Source organism: Camelina sativa, chromosome 5, assembly GCF_030686135.1.
Source record: "Camelina sativa cultivar CO46 ecotype springtype chromosome 5, ASM3068613v1".
Lineage (NCBI taxonomy): Eukaryota > Viridiplantae > Streptophyta > Magnoliopsida > Brassicales > Brassicaceae > Camelina > Camelina sativa.
In genome coordinates, this window is record NC_141884.1 from 41,067,977 (window position 1) to 41,083,646 (window position 15,670).

General features: G+C 34.9%; 3 protein-coding genes across 3 annotated transcripts; all 3 read right to left on the reverse strand.

The window, feature by feature from the left end:
* Positions 1-726: 726 nt before the first annotated feature.
* LOC104788549 (WRKY transcription factor 68-like) lies at positions 727-2,154 on the reverse strand. The gene is made up of 3 exons (XM_010514321.3): positions 1,767-2,154; positions 1,470-1,628; positions 727-1,344 (listed from the first exon to the last, which is right to left on the reverse strand). The coding sequence occupies exons 1-3, from the start codon at positions 2,057-2,059 to the stop codon at positions 921-923; spliced, it is 876 nt and encodes a 291-aa protein (XP_010512623.1). The 5' UTR covers positions 2,060-2,154; the 3' UTR covers positions 727-920.
* A 1,562-nt stretch (positions 2,155-3,716) lies between these two features.
* LOC104788550 (putative F-box protein At1g71320) lies at positions 3,717-5,507 on the reverse strand. Its single transcript, XM_019245531.2, has 2 exons — positions 4,823-5,507; positions 3,717-4,604 (listed from the first exon to the last, which is right to left on the reverse strand). Exons 1-2 carry the CDS (start codon positions 5,394-5,396, stop codon positions 3,922-3,924), a joined length of 1,257 nt encoding a protein of 418 aa, XP_019101076.2. The 5' UTR covers positions 5,397-5,507; the 3' UTR covers positions 3,717-3,921.
* A 2,045-nt stretch (positions 5,508-7,552) lies between these two features.
* LOC104788551 (uncharacterized) lies at positions 7,553-15,649 on the reverse strand. Its single transcript, XM_010514324.3, has 27 exons — positions 15,313-15,649; positions 14,943-15,008; positions 14,761-14,847; positions 14,591-14,647; positions 14,418-14,482; positions 14,133-14,308; positions 13,904-13,965; positions 13,642-13,725; positions 13,270-13,429; positions 12,994-13,109; positions 12,765-12,893; positions 12,383-12,454; positions 12,171-12,266; positions 12,019-12,096; positions 11,686-11,814; positions 11,414-11,584; positions 11,087-11,290; positions 10,871-10,984; positions 10,550-10,785; positions 10,287-10,332; positions 9,960-10,208; positions 9,552-9,782; positions 9,347-9,438; positions 8,607-8,835; positions 8,164-8,520; positions 8,001-8,074; positions 7,553-7,917 (listed from the first exon to the last, which is right to left on the reverse strand). Exons 1-27 carry the CDS (start codon positions 15,421-15,423, stop codon positions 7,812-7,814), a joined length of 3,597 nt encoding a protein of 1,198 aa, XP_010512626.2. The 5' UTR covers positions 15,424-15,649; the 3' UTR covers positions 7,553-7,811.
* Between the last annotated feature and the right edge of the window lie 21 nt (positions 15,650-15,670).

Genomic DNA, 15,670 nt, shown 5'->3' on the forward strand with positions numbered 1-15,670 from the left:
TGAAGACGGAACGAATCTCTAACAAACACACATATGAAGAGTGTTATATATAGTCCACGTTATTGTCCTTTTCTTAAAAGTAAAAAATCATTAATTAGAGGTTAGGTTCGAATTTGAATTTGTTTTACTCCTTTATTTTCCTTTTTGGATTTTACTATTTTAGAAGAAACCACGAGAATAAAATGAAAACCAAAAAGAAAACGTTAAAGTTTTAAAATAGCAAATGACACTGACACTTGACTTCATGAAATACACAAGTATGTGGTGAATAATTTTTTTTTCCAATAGATAGATACTGATCCGTCCCATTTCCTGTTTGATCCATGAAATATATATATATATATATATATATATATATATTAGCTAAAATATACTATGTAACATAAGTTTTGTTTTTCCACACAATATTCTCTTTGAACCATCTAATTATGCTTCTCAGTTCAAAAGTCAGTAGTCAGATATTAATTGCTATAATTCCGGAATTAACGTTATATGTTAAAAGATCAATCAATCAATTATATAGCATTATTGCTCTCAAAATCTTGTACATTGCTTGAGGTCGGATATCAGTTCGACGATCCAGACACTACTAGAGTGACTACTAATTGCTCGATCAGTAAGACATGCATGCATGTACACACAAAATGTGAAAATAATTAAGTAACCTAAATGTGGTACGGTTCAGTATATAAGCTTAATCAGTGTTTTGATCCTTGATCAATCGGGTACTGTAAGTTAAAGTAATAAATATCAATTAAATAAGTTCAATTTCTCTCATTTGATACAAAAAAAAAAACCCATAATACTTCTCATGATCAAATACGTAGGACAGGTCGAACATTACCCTAAATGGTTTGTTTTTACGAGAATTAGAAAAATTAAACCTAGCTAGCTAGCTAGATACTTCATTAAGCGATTAACTAACACTCTTCCTTAATGATATGAGAGGAAACAACATCTTGAAGAAGGCCATGTTCTTTGACTGAACCAGCTCCATCCAGCAGATCCTGAGTTCGACTCTTCTTCACTACATGAGCATAATCATGATCATCCTCATCGTCATCATCAGATCCTTTTTCTTGCCTGATAATGTACTCAGCTCCAAAAGAAGACTGCCCTTGTTGTTGATGGTTGTTGTAATCTAAAAGCTGAGGAGGGAGTGTAGGGAGGCCAAAGTGGGCTCTAGAAGCTGAGCCATTGAATCCAAGGCTGTCTCCTTTGGGTAATGGACGAGGATGAGAGTGTTGGCCTTCGTAAGTGGTGATGACACTGCTTGGATCACTGAATGATCTCTCCACTCTCTTCTTCACGTCACACCAAGTTGTTGTGCAACGGTAATAATTCCTTGCAAAGGGGAAAAACAAAAAACTACCCATCAAAATTTGTAAATTTAGGATCATATCTAATGTTAATTAATTATTTATCCGAAAGAACACACAGAACAGGAAATGCATGAAGCTTACTATTACCTTGGAAAAGGGCTGTTTCTGACAGGTTTTTGACCGTATTTTCTCCATTTGTAACCATCATCTAGATTAAGAACCTCACTCTTCGTGATGAATGACACTTTTGGCACCTTCAACTTCGTCTTTTCACTAGTACTCTTAGTTATCTTAAACCTATAATCCCTATATAGTTCAGCAAGCCTCATTTAAAAATATAATTTTTTTTTTCTCTGAATTTATATTGTGGAACAAGTCTCTATGAAAAGAAATAAACTTTGAAAGAGGGAAAGCAAAACAAAACAAATGCATATATAAACTCACCTCTTATATGTCTTATGCTGTTGTTCTCCATCTTCTTCTTCTTCTTCTTCCTCCTCGTTCTCTCTCTTCTTTTCATGATCATCATTCACAGCGTCGCTCGAGGAAGAGTTAGGTGTAGTCGTGGGAAAGTGCATCGGCGGCGTATGGGTGAGGAAATGATGATGAACACCAAGTAAATCCATGAACCCTACCGGATACCTCTCCGCCGACAGATGGTGGAAATCAGAGAAGAGTGGGTAAACCCTTGTTTGCCCTAAATCGTAAAACGGCACCCCACCACCAGCATTCTCCATAACCAAACCCACACAAGTAAACAAAACGAATTAACAGAGGGAGAGGGAGAGAGATATTTTTAATTAGGGTTAGAGAGAAAGAGAGTGAGGAGTGATGAACACATGGGATTCTTGCTAATTAAAATACCTTGAGCTGGTGACCGGCTATCGTAGGTGGACGGACAGTTTCATAAATTAAAAACAGTCCCAATTAATAAATGCGTGTGGTTTGGACACGATTAGTATGTAATAGTACGCTTTCGTTTGTTTTAAGATGCGACCGGTTCAGCAGTTAACCGGGTTTCTCACAGTGCGCCTGTGAACTGTGAAGTGTAAAGGGATGACCGCGAACATTGGATCATGTGCACACCAATATACATATCTTAACTTACTTTTCAGAAACATACAAAATGATGCCCAGTTCTTATACTTATGTGGCTTTAATTTTTATCTGTATTATGTAATATTTTGTTAGATTTTTTATTAAAGAGTATGATTGGTAACATACTCAAAGCTGTACAGAAAAACTGTAAGTTAGAACTGTAAGCTATTACGGAATAGTGCAAAGCTGTACATGAAAGCTGTACCAAAAAGATGAGATTAACGTTTTTAATAAAGTTTTTAGTAACGCTTTTGTGATTGGTAAAAAATTAAAGTTGTACAAGCTTTAATTGTGTTTACCAACAAGGCCTTTATTTTGAGGGGTTTACATATTGTGTGGAATCTATATTAACATTTTTGAAGTACATTTTGTGTTATGCCTTTTAAATTTTGCTTATTTAATTTTTTATTTACAACATTAACCCCTAAAAAAATTACATAAATAACATTGCAGAGAAACTCAAATACTAAACTTTCTTAAATCGACCAATATTTGTTATATTTATTGCCATAAAATCTTAACAATATCTATACATTCCGATTTTTCCAAAAACAGCTCTACCAATTAAAGTTTTAATCCCATAAAATCACCAAAACTATCTTTAGAGATTTTGTTTGTATAGACTTTCTATAGAAATTTTTGTTTTACATATTTTGATTGTAAAATGTAGATTTAGTCATCTACATTACTTGATTTGAGGTACTTAGAGGTTGATTCCTCATATTTCTCACATTATAATAAATAAAACTAAATAATTATCCATAGTGTTTCTATAAATTGAAGTACATTTGGTGTCTTTTATGTTATACATACTTACAAAATTAATCCTTAAAAAATTGTAGATACAAACAGAATCAATTAGATTCCTAAAATGTCTCTACAAATTTGGTTTATAATTTCCTAAAACAATTTATATATCAAGAAATTTATTACACTTAATAACATATGCCAAAAATATCTATACAATATTTTCTTCTTTTAAAAACTCTAATATTCAGTAATAATTATATTGTTTCATATGCACAATTAAAACTTTAATGGTTATTAATATGATGATAAAAAATGAAAAAATAATTATTTCACAGGTTAAATCTAATAAATTGAAATATTTATAATATAAATTAATATGTGGTATACTGCATAATAACCTTTATGGATATAATTCTTTCACGGGTTAAATCTAAATAACTTTAAACTTACAGATTAAATTTAAAAACACTAAAAATTTAAAAATATAATAATGTAAGAATAATTCAATCATAGCTCGTAATAAAATAAAATAAGAAACATACTACATTTTTAAAATATCACATAATTAATTTCAATTATAAATAGAACTTACAATATACTTTTTTGCTAAGCAAACATTTGTTTTTTTCCTCTTTCCAAGTAAATCAACAACTTTTCTTTCAACTTGTACTTGTAATTAATGTCAAAAACTCAAAAGCTTTTGATATATTAAATCAAGAGAATGGTAGAAACAACATCAATGCAGCAAACTTTACGGAGAAATCATAGTCGGAGAATACCAAATCGCCGTTCTTAGAATATCAGACGACACTTGATCTTGGCCCTTTTCAATCCTTCTAAAGTAAGCAGCTCTTAGACCAAGCATCCAACATCTTGCATCTAATCTACTGATATCCAAAATATTAAAAGAAAATATTTTTTCCCAATTTTGAGTAGAAGAACCTTCTTGTTGTAAACTCCAAACGTCTAACTCCGAAGGACATTGTAAGTTTAGCACATCTGATAAGCACAAACGTTCATTTAGGCTCCACATTTGCACACCACGAGAGTAACGGGTGTAACATTTTGGTAATGATACCCATCGAAATTGTTCAGTGTGTAGATCAATAGCTAACAGATGCAAGGGTAATTCTGAAAGTGTTTTACAATTACAAGCAAAACAATAAAAATTAGATAATGTCAACCAGAAGAGTGATCCGTTTGCGTAGACGGGTGTTTGCTCATAGCAAACATTGTAGCCATCTAAATCGTACCAACCGGCGTCTCTTTGCTCGCCATTATCAAGGGATATAACTTTAACATTGAAACGGCGGTTAAAACATCGAATTCCACGTATATTGTCTTTTTTCGAGTACATCAAAAAGACCTTGTATGATTTTGTAGTAATGTCTTTTCCTAATCCAACGGAAAGTGGCATTAGGGCCAGTACTTTAACTTCAAAATGAACAAAAATATGTACACACGTTAGAAGGAAAGAAATGGCCAAATATGTATATCCTCTATATATATCTATTATACATTCTCTCTCTGTAAACTAATTTTTCATTTTAAGTATTATTTACATGAATATAAATCTTGTACATAACAAAACTTCGTCAATTGATCTTTTATCAAATAAAATTAAAAAAAAAAAAAACAAATAAAAACTATACCTCGTTGATGGAACTTCATATCTCCTTGAAAAATTACTGTCTGATCCTTTGGACTATTTCTACGACTATAGAATTCATAATTAGTTGTGGGCCACTGCGATAATTGTGGAGAGAGTGTTCGATGCACTCCCGTTGTTGGATTGATTAAGTAAATGTAACTAAAACCGTAGATCCCAACTAAGACCAATCCGTCGCAGGTTCCTAAGATTTGGGTGGTTTCGTCTCGACATTCGACGTTGTTGATTGGATTATCAGGAAAAGGGTAAGAACTCGAAGAAGAAAGACTGATTCGTCCGTTGTTGTCGTGATCTCTAGAGAAAGTCTTCAAAAGCAAAGTTGTCGAGTCAGAATCTGAAGACAGTTGATGATGCACAACAAGAAGTTTCGTGTTCGGGGTTTGTAATCCCAATCTAACGAGACGTTTGTGGGACATATAGGTTGTTTCGATCAGCGATCTCCATTGTTTCGACACGACCTTGAGTTTAGCAAGTTGTTTTATTGGAAGATATTGAAGAATCTCTACTAAAACATCCTCTGATGTAATCGTATGAGGATTCATTTTGTCTTCTTCCATTCTTTTCCATCGATAATTCTAGAGTTGTATATCAATATATATACATCATCAGTTTTCAACTATAAGAGATTGATCATTAATTATTGAATATGAATTTATGTAAAATTATGTAAATAAAGAAATAAATCAGTTATATATTATATATATATATATATACTAAATAAAAAATATAATCTGGTGGTCTAATCATCAGTTTTCAACTATTAGGGATATGATTGAGTTAATTAATGACTTTGAAAAAGTACAATATTAAATGATGTGAAATTATGAAAATAAACACATATATATATATATATATATATATTTAAGAAAAAAATAGGATCTTGTGATCTAATCATTAGTTTTCAACTATAAGGGATTAAGCATTAAATAATGACTTTTAAAAAAGTACTATATTAATTTAACAGCTATGTAGTATATCCTCTTCGCATTGGCTCGTTTGAGTCAATCTTGTAAGCTGCTGTCAAAAAAAAAAAAAAAGCTATGTAGTATATAATAAAAATATGATCTAGTGATCTAATCATCAATTTTCAACTATTAGGGATTGAATTAATTAATGTCTTTCAAAAAAAGTAATATTAATTTATGTGAAATCATGGAATAAATAAATTAATAAATCAGTATATATATATATATATATACTATTAGGGATTCAGTATTAATTAATGACTTTCAAAAATTACAATACTATTTTATGTAAAATTATGAAAATAAATAAATAAATTAATATATATATATATATATATATATCTTTATCTTTAATACTACCAAAGAAAATTTGAACATAATGATTATTTTGGATGATTTGATAACAATTTTTAATTGAAAATTAATAAGTTACAAAATTTCAACTATATAAATTCTGATTTTTTTTTTAACGGCTTCTTATTACGATTAATTAGTTGTTACATCTTAGTTCTTGAAAAAGGAAATAAGGTACATGAGAAGACACATTATAACATGAATTGTTTGGAATTGAGGTCTTTGACAAAAGGTCTGCAGCTTGGTTGTTGTTCCTTGGCGTCCACTCGAATAGTACATTATCAAAACGTGTTTTCCAGTAGTTGATGTTGCGGATCCAGTTAAAGCTCTGGAAATTAAGCACTCGTCCGTCTAGAATATCTTTAACTTGCTTGCAATCTCCCTCAAAGATAACTTGTCGATGTTCTTTGCTCCAGCAGTGTTGCATTGCAATGAGTAGCGCTTGTAATTCACTTTCTAAAGGTGACGCAGTCACTTGACCAATAGCCTGTCCAGCATTAATAAAGAATCCATTCTCATTTCTTAGTAACCAGCCTGATCTTGCTTGTCGAATACCATTGTTGAAAGAACCATCATAATTGCACTTGATCCAACCCGAGGGTGGCCTCCGCCAATTCGATCGAGTAGAGATAGGACGGCTTACTTGGGGTTGATTTGTGTGCCCATTATCAAGATTTTGTATATAATCTTGTGCCTGTAACCATTCTTGAGCATCAGTTCTAGCCTTTGTTAAGACTGAAAGCCAAGAGAAATTCCTTTACTAGAAGATTAAATAGTTCCTGCTTGTCCATAGTCTCCACAAAATATGCAAAGCAAGCTGATGTGATTGTGGATTGTGTTGACCATTGAAGTCTGAAAAAATCGCCTCCAGTTTGTCTTCTAAGGAGATAGCAGCATCTAGAATGATATTTATAGGTAACCCTGATCCTCTCCAAACCATTTGAGCAAAGAAACAATCGAATAGTATGTGCTTTGTAGATTCTTCAGTGTGGCAACATCGTCGACAAACAGACTGGTTGTTTATATGTCGTCTTCTTAGATTCTCTCCACTAGCAAGTGATCCCGATAGTATTTTTCAGAGAAAATGTTTAATTTTTGGAGCCGTGTACTGTTTCCAGATTTTGGATTTGATCACAGAATTACCTGGAGGTGGGCGAATTTGTGGATCATTATAGAGTTGATTTGCTAGCCAGTATGCCGATTTAACAGAGTATAGACCGCTTGTATTGTAGTGCCATCCCAAAATATCTTGTTAATTCTGATTAAAAAGAACTTTTGGTATCTAATTATTAATCCTAATAAATTGTTTTTGGTATAAATTTTGTTGTAAACGACATATAGACAAGTGAAATTTTGTTGAAATTAGTTAACAGAAATAATAATTAGAAACTAAATTTAAAATTTAAATAACTTTTTCATTTATTACCGACTTACAGAGTAATAGAGAGAAACTGATAACAGAGTGGAAATCGTAAGAGAGAAAAGGGTAAAAAAAACAAAAAGACTAAATTAACCGTTGAGCAAAATGTTTCTCTAAAATTTAAATGGATTAGAGGAGTATCTGAGTTCTGCAAGTTTCGAATAAATTCACTCTAAAGATATGTAACAAAACAAAAAAGAAGGAAAAAAACCGAAGATTAAAATAATATTTCTTCAGAACGTCTTCTTTCTAGCAACAGCTTTTCGAGGTTCTCTCTTGGCAGATGCAGTGAACCCGGGAGACGAAATCCCAACCGTGGCTTGGTAAATGTCTTTCAACCTTGTTTTCATAAGCATGTGAGGATTACTAATTATGGACATGTTTTCATATAACAAATGTTACAATTTGGTAATTATTATTACCTTGGGATGCTGAGGAACAGAGCAATTGCTGAAACGCCAATAACCAGTGGCAAAATAGCCGCAGGTGTCACTTCCTAAAACCGATACAAATCAAACCACAATGAGAAATTTAGTCTAATGAAAATGTGGAATACTTTTTTTTTTCTGTGAATTATATATTTACCTGACTCTGATGATCTGCCACGATGCTGTACCGAAGTGGACCGATGTGGATTTGGGCATTTGTCTCGAAATCAACTTCGATAATCTCTGATTCTACTTTGTGGGAGATTAAAGGACGACTCGATTTAAGCTGCACAAGGTGCTTACCTCTAGGTAAGCCTTTCACTTGGAAGAAGTTGGAGAGTGGTAGCGGGAAGACATTCTCTATCTTAGATTTATCAATGGCTGATCTGATCTCCACTAGCAGATTCGAGTTTAGTTCTTCGTTTTGTTTTCCTTCAACATGGCATGTTAATATGGTCGTTTCTGGTTGTTCAAATACCAAAAAGTCGAGCCCATTGATATCCTCGTAACCAATCTATAATAAGAAAATTGTCAGGTAAATTCTGCTGTTGAAATTGGGGATGATGAGAATGAATATTATTTGGACAAACAGAAACAAACCTTAAGAGAAACCGACTCTGGAGATGCACGTTCAATTTTGTTGTTGCCTGAACCAATTTTCTTCGACACTTTGATTACATATGTTGCATCTGGATGTAACCCTCTCAGTCGATAATTTCCATTAATATCGCTTGTAGTCTCCTCATAGTATCCTTTGGAGTCAGAGCGAGCTTCAATCGCAACACCTTCTTGTGGCTGGCCAGATAGGAGAGCAACTCTACCAATTGCACTGCAACAGAATTCACAAGGTATCTATTGTTACAGAAATGAAAAAGGTTATATCGAATGTAGTCTAAACCTACAAATATGCTTTTAAGGGTTCAAATAGCAAGAGAATGGTTCAGCAAAAATGAAGTTTAGGACCAAAATCTAAACCTTCAAAATCAGAATGTGCTGATAGTGGAGATCTATGAGATCTCAATTGAAACTTAAAAGTGACCAATTTTAGTTGGTCACTATGAATTGGTACAATCGTGTCTCAACTGAAACTTTAAGTGACCGATATTACTTGGTCATTATGAATTGTTACAACCCGTACAAGCTTCAAAGAAAGTGTTTTACTCTAATTTTATAGCAGAGAAGTGTGCCCTCGTGTAATCATATATACTTAAAAGAAATGAGCCGAGAAAGTTTTAGGAGCTCGAAAACAACTTATTCCAGTCTAACAAAGGCAACAACTTCTTTTGACGTAAGTAAAACCAGGAAGTAATCTTGGGAAATGATTTAGAATAAGATCAAACCTGTAGGCAACACGAGTAGCCTCAAATACAGCTTCACTGGACTCTCCAGAACCCAGTTCTATTGCCATTGTTGAAGGTTTGAAAGAATATTCCTGAGGACAACGATATATACTCAGAAAGTTCATCCTTTATTTCTTTTGGGCAACTTTTACGTTTTGAGAAAGCCATTAAAGAATGTTCCCAATGAAAGCTGCTGATTTATTACCTTTAGAAGGGGACGCAAGTAGAAATTTCCAGGGAATAGGCTATCAAATACAAATTGTCCACCAGCGCCAGATATAGAATTATTTCTGTAACCATGATCGCCACTTAATGATAACAACAGCGAAGGAATTAATGCCTCGGCATTGTCCTTTGAGTATACGCGCACAGAGATCTGACCAAGCTTTTGGCAGGAGAAGGAATATGGTCCTAGCCTTTTAATATGGTAGCCAGGCTGCACATGTAAGCCAAGATCAGGAACACATTGGTTCAAAACAAATGAATGCAAGTGAGATTTTTAGCGTAACCGGATGCATGAGATCTAAACTAAGATTAGAAAAGTGAAGCAAAACATCATCTCAAGGTCCATTTGCATGAGCACGAAACCTTTATCAGTATAATATACACCTACCTTTGAAGCCTCTGTGGCATATGTTATATCATCATACAATGGCCCGGCAACAAATGAACCATCTGCTGACGTGCTTGTTTCAATAGCTACTTCACCTTTCTTAAGTGAAGAAATCAGGCTGTCTTTTGCAGCGGAAACCATGATATGAACACCAGGAAGAGGAGGAGAGACCGATCCTTGTATGTAAAGACCAAGCCGACCAGTAAATGGAGAAACTGAAGCTTGGCATCCGCCATTTGACACTACGGCCTATTAGACAAACATAAATTAAGCTTGATGTTTCCACTATAGAATCTTTTATGGCTAGCATTACTAGTTAATACTTACATGATACTTTGTAGGATAAAACAACATCTTCTTCTCCACATTGCCCCTGAAACAGAATACAGCTATAGCTGAAGTAACTTGAAAATAAAAATGGCTTCAAAAATATTAGAGAAAAATTCAAACACCCAAAGACTCTTTTGATTGTTGGACTTTGAAATAAGAATTTCTCTTCTATGAACTATGATGCATTCTTGAGACATTTGACTCCAACTATATGAAGTCTAGTTCACAGTTTCCCTGACATCATAATAAGCAGATCATACCTAGAATCTCGAGGAACAAAGCTTATCTTTTCACCAAGGCTGGCCCAGGTATAGTACTCATAAACGCCACGCCCATCAGATGTAAGTTTGGCAGCAATACTGTTGATAACATGTCCTTCCTTGTCTTGAATATCAACAATGAAATTCTCTGGCAATTCAGACTCAATCTCGGTTGAACTAGATTCCACATTTATCAGACCTTTGAGGAGGTATTTCTCGGCTTTCAGATGAATAGGCTACAGAAAGAAAAGTACGTAGATGCTAAATGAAGGACAAGCCAAAGAATATTATAACAAAAGAGAAAACATTACAAACTAAAACCTGTGGATTTGAGACATCTATCTTTATTGAATTGCTCCCAAAGGACATGCATGAGTCAGAAAGCTGAAGCTCATGTCCTCCAGGTGACTCAACGCATATTTTCTGTGAACCTTTCTGTAGTTACCACAAATGATAAAGATGATTAGTTTTGACAGAGATTAAATACAGTTCCCTAAATAGCCAAAACTCACGGAGAATCCACCAGAAAAAGAATACCTTGATTTTCAAACTAGTAGGTGATCCATTAGGATGAACAATTCTAGCATCCACCTCATGGGTGGAGATAATATTAACCCAGTAACCTTTCTGAACAAATTCAATCCCTTTGATATCCTCAGTTCCAACATTCACATCAATTGAGCTACGGTCCCAGCACCAACTGTCTTCATCAGATCTGGCTTCTGGTGAAATGCTTCTGACCTAAATTTACCAATCGTGACAAGCAATTAGTAAATGTATTTGGCTAGTAATGTCACTTTTTCCGTCTCTCTTATAGATGTACCCAAGAGGAGAAAAAAGTTGGAAAGAAACCATGCATCCCACCTCAACTCTGTATTTTCCAGGCAATATGTCTGAAAATAGAAATTGACTGCTCTCGTCGGTTAAAACAACTGTTTTCTTTTCACGATCACCAGCTACTCCCACAAGCGCCACTGAGACAGACGGACCACATTTCTCCTTGCAAGTAACAGAACCATGCACATTGACTCGGGCCTGCATCAGCACCCAAAAGAAATTAAAAGAAAGAAAATCATCCTGAAAATGTGGAAGTCTATTGTTCACGCACAAGTGTGGCGTCGTTCAGAGAGAATAACCTGAGAAAATTCTATGTTCAACAAAGGACTTTTGACGCCAACATCCACATAAGCTGGCAAAAACAGAAGCTCAGAAGCACCCTTTGGTGTAGCAGCCAGAGCAGACAGCCTATATTCGCCTGGTGGAACCTGAAATATATATGATGGCAAAAACAAAATGAATAAATAAAAAAAGAAGTTATAAAGTGAGAAACAGAGAACTCATTCATAAACAGAAAAGGAACGAGGTAACCACATAAGCCAGAAACAACTCTCCAAAGAATCAAGGAAGGTAACTTTATAAAACTAACTTTTGTCTAGATTTAGTAGAGATACATATCTGCAACAACAAACCTCAAAGCAGAAAGTTCCAGTGTCATCTGTTTGCTTCATTTGTGGTTTGACATTTGTGGGTCCATGAGTCAAAGCTACCTAAATTTAAAATATTAAAACGTTAAACACGAGAGATAAGTAACAGAGAAACATAACTATGTACACGAGTTTACCTTTGCTTTGTGACGAGAACCAAACATTCTCACCACACCACAGATATCATAGGATACAGCAGTGATATCTGGAAGTGAAGCCATGTTTGGTAAAACCTACACAAACAAGTTTAAGTAATTTACTTTAGTTTGTTGAACTTCTAACGAGTGAGGTGAGGCCATATCTGGAGAAATTAATATAACGAGCAAGAAAAAATAAGTGAGACTGATACCATGAACTTGTTCAGTTTGTCGAACTTGTAATGCTCCTTGACTGCATCTATTGTATACCGGTTTGACGTAACCTAAGGAGTTGAACCAATATTACATTACATTCCCTGCTATTAAAACTACTGATCACAGCAACAAAAAATAAGAGTGAAGGGTGGTGGAAAGAAAACCAAGTGGTAAATATTTGAAATATGTAAAAGTACATTTGCTTTGCTTAGTACATAAACTAGATAAATCTTTCCATATCCATAACTCTAGATTCTAGAAGCCTCGAAACATGTACCAAAAATTCACTAGGAGAAGTTGAGTGACAAACAATTTAGCAGGCTTACAGTTGAAACAAGGTATACCGTATAAACTTGAACTTGTAGCATTAAATTATACCTGGTCAAGCTTGTAAAAACCTTCCTTGTCCGTGACAGATCTTAGACTACCATCTACTATGATTTTAACGCCCTCAACTCCCATCGAATTACCGTCAACTACACGACCCCCAATGGAGAATCCTGTTACCTAGAGGAGAATTCAGTTCAATGTTTAGTGGAAAAACATGTAGGCAGCATCCAATAGAAATATAGAGTGGTTATAAAAGTTTGCAGTTGTTCTATCTGACCTGAAACTTTTTGGGAACAGTGGCATGTTGATGCTCTACAGAAACAGGCATCACAGGAGGTGAAACATCGAAGACCGTGTTCTCACCCTTATAATGTGGCACCAGTTCGTATTTTCCTGAGGAAGAAAAATCAAAGTGACCAAAATATAGCTCATTACAAACTAAGAGCCGGATAGTCATTTACTTGTGTTGTACAGTACAGAATTCATCAGACTAAAGCTTAAAGTCAAATAAATGTCCAATGAATTGGTTGTGAATAATCGAGCAATGATTTACCACAAGGGATGGACTTGAAACTGAAAATTCCTTCCGCATCGGTTACAGCATGGCAGAGAGGCTTCCTTTCTCCAGCAGCGTCACCAAATCCTTGGGGACAATCTACCATGGAAACATCATCTGAATGCAAATATATATGAACACCCAGGATTGGATTTCCCTACAAAAGGAAACAAAAATTTTTATCCAACACAAAAAAATTGAGGATAATCTGCAACTGCATGATGGGTAAGAAAAGGAACCAAACCAATGATACACCAATCTCTACTTCCAATAAAGATCATCATTAAAATTTTACTGATGAAAGCAGAGGAGAGTAGCAGGATTTGAACATCAAAGAAAAAAAAGGAAACACAAGAATAAGGAGATTACCTGAGCAACAACAGAGCCCTTGAGATCATAACCAAGGACAAAGAATATGTCATCCACCATGCCATTTGCAAATCCAAGTTCCACCTACAGGTAAACAGAGAATTTCTACTATTAACATGCAGAATTAAAGTTATCAAGATTGAATTGGATACGATAGGAAAGAGGGAAACGCATGTGTACTCAAATGCAAAAAGTTGGCCAGGAGAATTTTAAACAGAAAAGTTCAATAAAGATAAAAAGCAAAACCAAAAGGATCTAAGACCTCTGTAGAACCGCGGACTTCAATTTGCAGATCTGGATGGGATGCACGGATATTGTATTTTCCTGCAACCAATCAGACAAACTCGTCATTCCATTATAACAAGACACCTAAAAATTAGGCACTTGACATTTGATTTTACTATATAGGAAATTTCCGACTACATACATGCAAGGCCATAGTGATAGATCAATAGAAAAAGAGACACTGATGATGAAATCTTACTCCTTACCTGGAATAATATTCTTGAATAAGTAGCTCCCATCTGATGATGTGAGAACAGAAGCGATGATATCTTCTGATCCATCAGAAGACAACAATTCAACATTGACATCAGCTGGGCCTCCATTCTTAATCACACAACTCTCCCCACCAACAGCTCCCAGGACTTTACCGGATAATGTAAAACTGCAATATACAAAAGAGTAAAACATGAAAAATAAGAAAGATGACCTAATCACCAATAACAAAGTTAAAAAGAAAAGATGACGCAATCACAACAAAGACAAAAACGAACCCCGTGAAGCGGAAGTTAATATCCTCGTTATTGTTGCAACTAGAGTCGTCAACGACAACAGGGACCTGCCACATCGAGTTCAATGTAAATAGCTAGCTAGAAAGCCTGTAATTTGTCTGGAAAGATTCTTGACGCATAGTCCTCAGAAAAATAAAAATGGAGAACAAATTAACCTGATCTGGATTCCATGACCATCCCTCAGGTCCATTTATCTTGAGAATGAATGAGCCCTACGAGAAGAAAGCATAGAAATCACTTGCAGCAGGAATGCAACACAGATTCACCCCAGAAAAATACATCTTTCGCATGCCCAGAATAACAAAAGATAAGGTTCGATGAATACCTTGTCATATACTGGGATGAAATAGTAACCATTAGGGGCACACTGTGTACTATCTTTTACCAATCCATCTACTGTTTGAAGCTCAACCTTGTAATTTGAAAGAGGAACAAAAAAAAAAACAAATCATTAAAACCCTCACTCACTCAGAAAAAGAAGAAACAGTCAACAAATTGATTTCTTACCGTGATATGAGAATAATCCAGTTTCCCATCGGCTCCTTTGCGAGACCTAACCAAAGACGAACTCGCCTGCACGTTTAGTAAATTTAGCAGCGTTAATTAATAAATCCAGATCCGATCGTACTCCCCCCACTACTTAACCCATAATAATTTCCAAAGATCAAAACATACCCCGAATTGCAAAATCTCAGATAGAAGTGCGTAAACGTACTTAAGCAGCAGGCTCAACTAAACTGAATCTACTACTTTGGGAAGCAAACATCCTCAATATTCAAATACCAAAAACTATCTAGTAATAGATCAATCAGAACGATGGATAAAACGAATCCGGAAAGGGAAAAAAAAAAAGAGAGAGAGAGAGAGAGAGATAAACCTCGACAAAACCACCGCAGCCTTTTATAGAATCCGCGGAAACAGCGTAGACAGTCGAAATCGCTACGAGGAAGACGATCAGAGAATGACAAATCTTCTTCGAAGCCGCCATATGTGAAGGCTCCGGCGAAGGAGCTAAATGGTTGAACTTAAAAAAGGAAAAGAAGAGTGTTGTTCGTTCGTCAATGGAGCACGGATCCAAGATATCGGACCGATGACTCCCGATCTAAATATCTCCGTTGGTTTTTATTAACAACAACAAGGTTGGTTCTCTCTATTTGACTCGTGAGGGTTTAATGGGCTTTGTAAGGCCCATTAATAACATTGTAATTTTGTTTTCTTAATTACAGCTGTCGAGA

Coding starts and splice junctions, on each gene's coding strand:
- LOC104788550 (XM_019245531.2), bottom strand. CDS start 5,396: ATGGAAGAAGACAAAATGAATCCTCATACGATTACATCAGAGGATGTT. Junction 4,605..4,822: donor TATGAAGTTCCATCAACGAG/GTATAGTTTTTA, acceptor TTCATTTTGAAG/TTAAAGTACTGGCCCTAATG.
- LOC104788549 (XM_010514321.3), bottom strand. CDS start 2,059: ATGGAGAATGCTGGTGGTGGGGTGCCGTTTTACGATTTAGGGCAAACA. Junction 1,629..1,766: donor CAGCATAAGACATATAAGAG/GTGAGTTTATAT, acceptor TGAACTATATAG/GGATTATAGGTTTAAGATAA. Junction 1,345..1,469: donor AGAAACAGCCCTTTTCCAAG/GTAATAGTAAGC, acceptor CCCCTTTGCAAG/GAATTATTACCGTTGCACAA.
- LOC104788551 (XM_010514324.3), bottom strand. CDS start 15,423: ATGGCGGCTTCGAAGAAGATTTGTCATTCTCTGATCGTCTTCCTCGTA. Junction 13,966..14,132: donor ATTCAAGAATATTATTCCAG/GTAAGGAGTAAG, acceptor GATTGGTTGCAG/GAAAATACAATATCCGTGCA. Junction 12,097..12,170: donor GTTCTCGTCACAAAGCAAAG/GTAAACTCGTGT, acceptor TTTTAAATTTAG/GTAGCTTTGACTCATGGACC.